This window comes from Durio zibethinus, chromosome 19 (genome assembly GCF_047325235.1).
Source record: "Durio zibethinus cultivar Kanyao isolate XHJ-2024 chromosome 19, ASM4732523v1, whole genome shotgun sequence".
Taxonomy (NCBI): Eukaryota; Viridiplantae; Streptophyta; class Magnoliopsida; order Malvales; family Malvaceae; genus Durio; species Durio zibethinus.
Window position 1 is genome coordinate 20,932,880 of NC_143180.1, and position 10,837 is coordinate 20,943,716.

Genomic DNA, 10,837 nt, shown 5'->3' on the forward strand with positions numbered 1-10,837 from the left:
GAGCTTTGTGAACTTTGCCTCAGTCTTTGAGGGATCTTCAGATGTCTTTGATTTTCCATCCATATGAACCATTTGACTTAGACCTTTTTCTACCCAAATCACCTTTTCAGGTTTTCAATTTGAATATTTTTTTTTCATTTTTTCATTTTTTCATTTTCTCATTTTTTCATTTTTTTCCTTTCTTTCTTTTTTTTTCTCTATTTTTTATTTTTTCTTTTCTTTTTTCTCATTTTTCATCCATTGTTGATATCTTCCACACATCAAACTTTAGAGCAATATGGCATGATTCCATTATTTCATCATGAGCATGTCTTTGCCCAATATATGATCATTCAATTTAAGCATTCACACTTGATCCAAATGGACTTTTCAAGGTTGTAATGTAGGTCAAGGTGAGGGGTCATAAAAGAAATGGATATAATAGGCTCAAAACATGTATTAAAAATGTTCAAAACTAAAGGATCATTTGATGCAACTTGGCATTTTGCCCCCACATCATTTTACTATTTTTCTCACACAAAGGATTCTCATTACTTTGCCCCAAATCATGTGTGGCATTTATTTTTTCTTTTGCTTTTCTTTCTCTTTCCATCTTTGAGACTTTTTGTGATATATTTTTTTTCAAAAATTACCTTCCAGTGTAGAGGGTGATCCTTGGTTGGAGTTCTTTGGAAAAAGAAATCATAATAGGCTCAAAGGGGTAGCAATGAATGGTTTTTTCGAGTGGTAAAAGAAATATGGCCATTTTTCATCTCAATTTTGGATACCTTTCTTGAACATCATCTATTGAACAAAACTCAATGAACCTGTATAAAAGATTGCACATCTTCAAGACATATCTATTTCACCTTTGGTAACAGCTTACCTTTTGCTCAAATCATCTCCTCATATTAACGTAGATAAGTTCTCAAAATTAAATCCCAGAATTATTGTTATCATTATCTAAATATTCATCATCTGAAATTTGAGAATGGGAATGTAAATTTATGAAAGGTAACAGAGCATGGAGTAATGGTCGAGTGAAAGAGAAAATGTAATGAAATGCATAAACTTGCCTTTATTAAAATGATAACAAGTGAAGTCATATTGCAAAAAAAAATCTAACATTATTCGAAAAGAAATCTTAAAATGACAAAAAAAAAACTTTTAACCAGCCTTATCTCCATTCTTCAAAATTGTTTCCCTATACGATCAGGTGAAGAATCTCTATTGGCATCTTGCTCTTCAATTCATTGTGACTCTCCGGACCCTTTTTGACCAATGTGTTCTTGATTGTCACTCAGAGCACTAACATCAGGTGTTGTTGCTTTTCCTTGATCAAAACTTACCATTTTATCATTAATCAACCGTTGCACCTTATGCTTTAAAGCAGTACAATTTTTAGTAGAATGGCTAGTAATTCCATAGTGGTAGTCACAGTGGGCTGTAGGATCATACCACTTAGGATAGGGTGGCTTAAGTGACTCCACATGGCTGGGGGTAATCAAATGGCTATTATAGAGTTCTCGATATAACTCCATATAAATCATGGGGATTGGATCAAATACAGATTTTTCTCGAGTAATCCATTGTTTTTGTGAACCACTTATTGGGTTAGTAGGGCGAATTTGGGTTCTTACAAAAGCTTGAATATTAAGGCTATATGTAAGATCTTGAAGGCTAAAAATTGATCGGTGTGTGGATGAATAAGGTGGTTGTGGAACTAGCTGGTATGGGTAGGATGAGGCATTATTCACAGCAAGATAGTACGGAGAGTAACCTTGGGGTGGATAGGGTTGGTAACCCCTGAATTATTGTCTATCAAAGCTCACAGCTTGAGCTTCAGTTTCTTTCTTTTCTGATGCCTTTTTAGTTTCTCCTCCTTTCAACTTGCCATTTTTTATGGCACTTTCAATAATTTCTCCAGATATCACCATGTCGACGAAATTCTTTGTTGCATTCCCTATCATTTTTTTTATAATAGGGAGATTTCAAAGTGCTGACAAATAACACTGTAATTTTTTTCTCAGTCAGAGGAGGCTGTACTTGAGAAGCAATATCCCTCCACCTCTGGGCATACACTTTAAAAGTCTCATTGGCCTTTTTCTCCAGGTTTTGTAAAGACAAACGATTAGGGGCCAAATCCATGATATGTCAATATTGACTGATAAAATCATGGGCCATGTCACTCCAAGAACAGATGCGATTTCTGTCTAATTGGATATACCACTTAACAGCAGAACCAGTAAGACTGTCTGAAAAAACATGCATTAGTAGCTTTTCATCATGAGCATGGGCTACTATCTTTCGGTAATACATGGCAATATGAGTTTTTTGGCACTTTGTGCCATCATATTTTTCAAATTTTGGTACTTTGAACTTAAGAGGAATGACCACATCAAGGACTAAGCAAAGCCCAGCAGCATCGACTGAACCATAGAAACCAATTCCTTCCATAGCCCGTAGCCTTTGTTCTAGCATACTAATTTTGAAATTTTTTTGAGCTTTCACTTTTATCTTTTCCTTATCTTTTCCTTTCAGTTCATCCAGATCGGGGATTTGAATTGGTTCAATTGCCTTTTCAGTAAAGACAGGATTCACATAGCTATGGTAATGCCCTGGATTAGAAGTTGATGGCATTCCAGGATATGTAGGATATGTGTAGTGTTGTGGTGGAACCTCTTGTGTAGATTAGGCTTGAGGTCGACCAAAACCAGGTAGTTATAAGGGGTCAGTCACTACTTGCAATATAAGACTTTGTTGGCTTGTGTTCTCTTCTACTCATTTTCCCTTATTTAATTTGTTGAGAGCATCCAAAATTTTACTTAACTCATTCTCAATCTTTTCCTGAGCTTTTTCCAATTTTTCAAATCTGTGAGAGTTTTCCTACTCCATTTGTCTGGCTTTGCTTTTGTGTTATATTGATGGGTTAGGTTGCTTAGTGGGGCTATCCTTGAACCTATAGCACCACAATTATGATTAGAAATGCTATGCTATGCTTCATGTATGATACGTTGATGAATGAAATGTACATTTTCATGGATGAAATCTAATATGAAATGGATGCAAATAATAATGTTAAAACATGATCATGCGGATGCATAAAATCAGACAAACAACATGGTTAGTTTCATAGATGAAATGAAAGTGATGCCGATGCATAATGTTACATATGATAATAAAAATGATGCACAAAATCAAACAATAAAAATGATTAGATAAACATTCTTCTTGTGTCATAGTTTCTATCATTGGGTAAAAAGGGCTCTATCTTAAGTTTAGGCACTTCTAAGGTTCAACATATGTGGTTCAAGGTTAAAGTCTAAAGGTTTCCAAATTGCTCCTTACATCATTATCCATCACAGACTAGTAAGGCACCCTAATCCTCACCCATTACAGGCTACAAGCGGAAAAGGTTCAATTTGAATGGGAGTGTTTCGTTAGCCATTGCGGAGGCATTAAACCTTACGAAAGCAATAGGTACTTTACTCACTCCTAAAGGGACGGAGCTCGAGTATAGAGCTTATGTTATGCATATGCATATGAATGACATAATTAATAAAGTAAATAAACATGAATGAATAAAAAATCTGTGCAAAAGATTCAATTTTATTAGGCTTTTGGATAACACAAATTTATTTACTGGCCTAACTCTTGGACTTTCCCAACGGAGTCGCCAAGCAGTCATAACGTCTTGATCCGGGGATCTATCCTAGACATTGACTTAAGGGAGTCACCACCAATCTTTTTTATCTAGGTGCGACTGGTCACCTAAGTAATCTATCCTTTCAGGGAACACCTAAGTTTAAGGGTCCCTAAAAGAATATGTTCGGGTCTACTAACCAAAACAGGGTTCGGGAGTTCAGTTACGTGTAAGGAAGGTTGTAGCACCCTCACAATGCCCATCGAAAAATGGTACCAGCTTAATTTTGTGTTATCCAATAAGTCTTAAAAATTTACCGAGTAATTAGTTATTAGAAATTATTCTCAATTGACTCTAATACTTTTAGCAAAAAATTGACAAAAATCTTATTACCTCAAGAGTATGCAAGAAAACTATTGTTTCACTTGCAGAGGCTCCATCGTCGGATTATTTAACATTAAAAAAAATCCAAAGAAATAAAAAAGAAAAAGAAAAATGATCACTTTTGTACAAGAAAAATTGATACTTTCAACTTTTCCTCAAAAGAAAAACCTTTTTTTTTTTTGAAAATTTATTCTTAAAGAAAATTGATACTTTCAACTTTTCCTCAAAACCTTTTTGAAAATTTATTTTTAAGAAAAATTGATACTTTCAACTTTTGTCCAAAAATATTTTTTTGAAACTTTAGTTTCGAGGAAAATTGATAGTTTCAACTTTTCCTAAAAAAAAAAAACCTTTTTTGAAAATTTATTTTTAAGGAAAATTGATACTTTTAACTTTTCCTCAAAAAACCTTTTTTGAAATTTTATTTTTAAGGAAAATTGATACTTTCAACTTTTTCCTAAAACTATTTTTTGGAAACTTTAATTTCGAAGAAAATTGATACTTTCAACTTTTCCCCAAAAATATTTTTTTTTTGAATTTTATTTAAAGAAAATAAAATAATAAAATAAAAATAAAAATAAAAATAAAGAAAAGTAAAATAAAGATAAAAATAAAATAAAGATAAAAATAAAAGAATATTAAACAATTCTAATCTACTACTAATAATAATAATAAATAAATAAATAAATAAATAACGAAAAAAAACTGGGAACGGCTTGGCTTGAGGAAGAAAAACAGTTCAGAGACTCAGCTCGGGATTCTAACACACCAAAACCCTTTTTTAGCTTATGTTTCTTCTCTGTGTCTGTGTTTCTCTATGTGTTTTTTTCTGTTCTTTCAGCACCTATTTATAGGGATTGATTAGAAGAGTTTCTGATCAATCCTAACTCTTTCTGAGATTTGGATTCAATCTTTGAATCCAATCCCAACTCTGCTAATTCTCAAATCACAGCCGAATTCATTCCAATTTTTTTATCCTAATCTTAACTGAAAATTAATCAAAATAAAAAGATAAAAATATTAATAGATAATAAAAAAATAATTAGATAAATAAAAGAAATAGATAAATAATAATAAAAAATAAAAGCAGATAAATAATAAAAATATTAATAGATAAAAAATAAAATATCTATATTAAATAATGAAAATAAAAATAAAAACCTATTGGGGCCAGCTAATTGGATCATAAATCGAGTCCAATGGGCTTAGACTCAAATCTTATTAGACCAAGCCAAATGAGTTTGGGTCCGGACTAAATAAGGTGTTTACAATATTCTTTAACTAATCAAACATATTAATACTAATTCATCCTCTATTTTATTATAATAACCAAATTTCATATTACATATTATATTCTATTCCTTCTATTTTTTATTTTTACAAAGTACCAATTTCTTTCCTCCTTTATTTCATTCCGTAAACCAAACGTACTGTGAATTCTTAGATTTTTAACAAGATATGAACTAGACTGATATTTAAAATTATATGCATACCAATTGTGATGTTCACAATAAAAACATTCGTTTTTGGATTTGGTTTTTTATGTTTAAATTTTTGCTACTTATTATGTCTGTACGTGTTAATGTTTGTGTGACAAATATTGTCAAATTGCTACAATTTAAATGATTAATTTAAGCTAATTAAATGAACATATGTACAATTATTGGTCAATTTTATAAAATTGCCCTTTAAAAGCATAACAAATCTTTTAAAAAAAATTCTAAATTCACCAATAACATACATTTTAAAGTTTTGAATAAATTTTAAATAATTAACTTAATTAGATGAGTATCTAAACAATAATTTTTGATAATGTACGGCCTTTCTTTAAGGTGCCACATGGCATTCATCCCTTGTTATTTTTTTATTTAATAATTTTTTATATTTAATAAATATTTTTATTTATTTATTTATTTTGTGTGTGGACCCATAATCTAGACAGCTTGATTGGCGATGCCTCCAGTCTTATGGCAGGTAATTCCGACCCAATTTCAATGGCTGTCTCCAACCCACAAAGTTTAGGTGTCGCCGTCAACTCTATCTTTCCATTTTAGATCATTTCATTTTCTATCAAACATCAACATCAAGTAGAAAAATACAACTTTGCTATCGGCGGACCTTTTGCGTTTAAATTAATTTCATTGAATGTTTTTATAAAAAATTGCATCATAAAAAACTTTTAAATACTCCCATAAATATTGATTATTTATTTTTTATTTTTATAATAAAAAAATTTCTAGTTAAGTCCATGCTTATTACATGATATATCAATCAAAATTTTAACCTCAATAAATGAGTTTATAAGATTACTACATATCACTATGTCATAATTAAAATAATTAAGTACATAGACAAATTAATGAATTAAAAATTATCTAATACAATTTTTTTTAATTTTATAAAGAAAATTAAAAAATTGATATATATTTTATAATAATATATTTATAAAAATTAATAAATTTTTAAAAACTCTGTCATCTATATATATAAAATTGTAATTCAATCATTAATAATGATACTAACCCTATAAATCATAAATCAATAGTCAAGTCAATTTATAAAATAAAAATTCTAAAATATATATAACTTTTTATTCATTTAATTTGGTTTAAGCCTATCTTTTTATTCAATATGGAGTCTTATCCAATTCTTTTGACCTCTCATTTTTAACGTATTCATGGTACTAATTAAATTATATGTTAGAGGATATGCAAGAGTCAGTCAATACTGAATACGAAAGACTTAAATGAATTAAATAAAATTCTGTAAGTAAAGTTTTAAATCATACACATTTTCATCTTTGTCTTTAAAATTTAATATTTTTTAATTTCATTCAAATAAAAAATTAAATTTTTATCAAATTTGGATAAAATTGATATCTCTAGTGTAACGAAAATGTTTTAGGATTCACTTGAATGGATGATAATTTTAACTTTTGTGAGATTAAAAATAGCGATTATATTGGATATTGTATCAATGAGATTTAAAATTAATTGTCAAGATATTTGATTCCATACAAACAAGCGACGGAAGTGAGGTAAATTATAATGAGAAGAGAAATCAACATTAAATTTGTATGTAATAAAAATTTTAAATTATTTAATTTTATAAAATTAATAAATAATTTAAAAATCAGTAAATTATTTTTATGTCCAATAATAATTTTTTATAAATAATTAAAAACTAATAAAAATAATAATTTCTCCAATGATAATTTTTTCTTTAATTTTTTATTGATGATCTAGTTATCTATTTTTAATTAAAATAATAATATAATATAATACTAATTTTTTTTAGTTAATTAATTTTTTATGTAATAATAAAATTTATAAAATAATAATTATTAGTTCATAATATAATTATAATTTTATTTATTTATAAGTTTATTATATAATAAAAAATTTTCATTATATTAAATTAAAAAATTATTTCATAATTTATTAATTAAAAAATAGAAAAGGGCAAAAATGTAAAAAGTGTCCAAAAGTATGGTGTGGTGGAGCCACTGAAACATAATCATACCGTGCCTTCATTGTCCAACAACAAACACATTGCAAAATTATAATTTTATAATAATATTGGTTAGAAATTTATAAATTATAACAATAATATGATTTACAATTGATTTTATGACATAAAATTATTATCAATTTCAACAAATGCAAAATGATACATAAAATTGCTGCTAATGGAAAACCAAAACAAAGTGCAACCTTATCATTACAATTTATTGAGTTGTAATTTAGGTAACAAAATTTATCTTTAGGTAATTTATTGAGTTGTAGATTAGCTAACAAAATTTAGGTAATTAATCTTAATGCTATTCAATGTAAATCCAATATAAATTATCTTTAACATCTATGATCTGTTGGGACTTTGAATTAAAAACCTCCTTTCATCATAAATTTTTTGTTAAAATAAATCGATATTGATTTAGTCAATGGATTAAAATTTTAAGGGGAGAAAAGTGAAAACATTACAAATATGTTATTTTTAATGTGTTTGATAAGAAAATCTGCAAAATAGATAAAATATATATTTTTTCATTTATTATTTGATAAATTTAATATGTAAGCTAAATAGAGATAACATAAAGTGAAAAAGTTAAAAGTTGAATTTATTTCAAATAAGATTCGAAGCTTTGATTCTTATAATATTTTATTTAATATGTTCGAACTAAGTTATTTGATAACTAAATTGAAATTATAACTTTAAAATCCATATCGAAGTTTAAAATAAAAATAAATGGATTGAAAATTTTTAATCAAACTATTAATTTTAACACTGAAATAAATGTTATGATTGAAATTTACATCACTCGCAACGTAGCTGCCCTAGCCTAGTTAACCGTCTTTCTCCTTCACAGCATATAAACAAAATGAAAGAAGGGAAAAGAAAAGAAAAAGTAGAAACATTTCAATCCGACACCAATATCAATTGCAAGAAGACTTCAGAAGTCATTATTCATCCAAAAAAGAAGTAGATCAAGCATACTTCAAAAAACAACATCAATCAATTTAAAGATTACAATAGTTTAAACCAAAAACACTTAACCACAATACATTTAATTCATGATTTCAAGACCCCTAGGAATTGCACACAGCCTGATCTTTAGAAGAAATACGAGCCCAAAGTGAGTTGCTAATTTTTAATTTAACCATCTTCTTGATGGCACTAAAAATGGCATAAATTGAAAGATTTTATTATATATTAATGTGTAAAATTTTAAAAATTTTTAAGCAAAAGTGATATATTTTTTACATATAAATTTTTACAAAAGCTTTTAATATAATTTTTATCATTAAATAAATATTAATCAAATTTAAATTATAAATAATATTTTCAATAATTATTGTATATTCTAGAATGCATGCCTGCACTACGTTGCAAAAATAAGAATAATGATATTTTAAAAAATATTAATATATTAAAAATAAACAAAATAACAAATATTGATTTATCTTTTTTCTTGTCTAATATGCCTTCAATGGTTTTTTGTCTACAATGTCCATGCATCTAAGAGAAATTTAGCATGCAAATATCAATAATAAATATTCATCAATGGCCAATATCATCATCAACCAATGTAAGATATCAACTGGCAAAACTATTAAAAAGGAAATCGAAATCAAAATTTCCAAAATACCTTCAAGGTGAACTATTTCATCCTTGCTTGGAAAACATTTGCAGTAGATTAAGCAACGAATTCTACTATCAAAGATAACCTAACAATCTCCTGCATCAAAAACAGATTCATACTTTGAGAAATTCCATTTAAGGAATTCCAATACATTGACAATCTATTAAAAAACTTTGTATTGATAGATATAATAAAGTTAAAAGTCTTATTATAACAAATAAAATATTTTAAATTTCTCACACGTTTTCAATGATTGATTAAAATAAAAAGGATAAGATAACTGGGTAACATTTTGAACATATGTGTAAATGCTTGAGTATATGCTATCTGATATACAGCAGGTAAAGTCTCTTCAAACTACATAGGTTTGGTTAATATCAATCACGCTGTGCTACTTAGCTCTTCTCAAACCATATCTTCATTGAGCTAAGAAAGAACAGATCCTTTTACACAGTTTTTTATCCAGGTTCTTTCCAGTTTTCCCCCTCTATTGACATGGTATCCTCCATCAAGTCACCATGGAGGCAATTGCTAGCGTTCTCTTTATATCTCCAACCACTTTAAACATGTTTCTTCTTATTTTGGTCCTCAATGGGTGCAACCTGCACCTTTTCCCTAATGTGCTAGGTCCTAATCTAATTTTCCTTGTAAGCCCACATTACACATCTAGCATAGAAATTTCATTTCAACCACACTTATTACAATTTTATCTTTACATGTATGGATCTAAGGAAGGTAGAACATAGCAAATCAAGTAATTTTAAAACTGGAAGTTCAAGAAAGTATTATAAAATCAAGTAATCTTGTAAAGCATAAGAAATGAAGCTTTAAGAGAGAAGCAACACCACCTTGGAAGCCTCTACAACTTTAGGCAGGTTCTCTAAGTAGAGCTCCCATTCCTGCCCTTGCCAATTAGCAACTCCCAAGTTTGAATTCATTTGCCAATGACACAATTTGGTGTACAGATTGGATATTAGTTCATATGCATCTGGTGGGATACCAGTCCCCTTGGTACACAACACTATGTCTATTTCTTTCTCTATGCCAGGGACATATGGCTTCAAGAAGTCAAGAAATGTCTCTGCGTCAATTGATTTGAACTTGAAGGTGGCAATATATTTCTTGATAAATTCATCAAAAGCTGGTCTTCCAATCTAAGCATTCCAGAAAAAAACACATAATGATGTACTAATATTATTTACAAACAACATGAAAACTTTAAAGAAAAAACATTCAACATACCTGACGTTCAATGCGCCATAGGAACTGAAAACGCTTCTCATAAGGAACTTCAGAATAAACAGCGTCTGGATGAACTCTTTCCTGATTGGTTTTGAGCTTTGTGAATTCCAGGTTGTCCTTGAATCTCTTCATTACCTCATTTAAGCCCCTCCAACCAATAGTACAGTTCTGTCTTCACCCTACACAGCCTCAGCAATTGTCCTCTCTGCATATGTTGTAAATCCCTATGACCACAAAGAAAAACCAGGTGAAATCAAATTTACCTAACTTGAAAAGATAAAAATATGTCACAGACAAGAACAATCCCGGCTTAATGAACCATAAACCATTCTATTGATCAATGAAACACAAATCATTATATTTGTCCATTATAATTGTAACTTCAAACATTACAAATAAACTTGAGCAAGAAATAATACTTTAATTAGATGAGATATCAATATTTTATT

At 28.7% G+C, this 10,837-nt stretch overlaps 1 protein-coding gene across 1 annotated transcript; it reads right to left on the reverse strand.

Annotated features, from left to right (window-relative positions):
- Nucleotides 1-8,993: 8,993 nt before the first annotated feature.
- LOC149513525 (leucine aminopeptidase-like) lies at nucleotides 8,994-10,837 on the reverse strand. The gene is made up of 3 exons (XM_089748200.1): nucleotides 10,389-10,837; nucleotides 9,995-10,300; nucleotides 8,994-9,242 (listed from the first exon to the last, which is right to left on the reverse strand). The coding sequence occupies exons 1-3, from the start codon at nucleotides 10,518-10,520 to the stop codon at nucleotides 9,201-9,203; spliced, it is 480 nt and encodes a 159-aa protein (XP_089604326.1). The 5' UTR covers nucleotides 10,521-10,837; the 3' UTR covers nucleotides 8,994-9,200.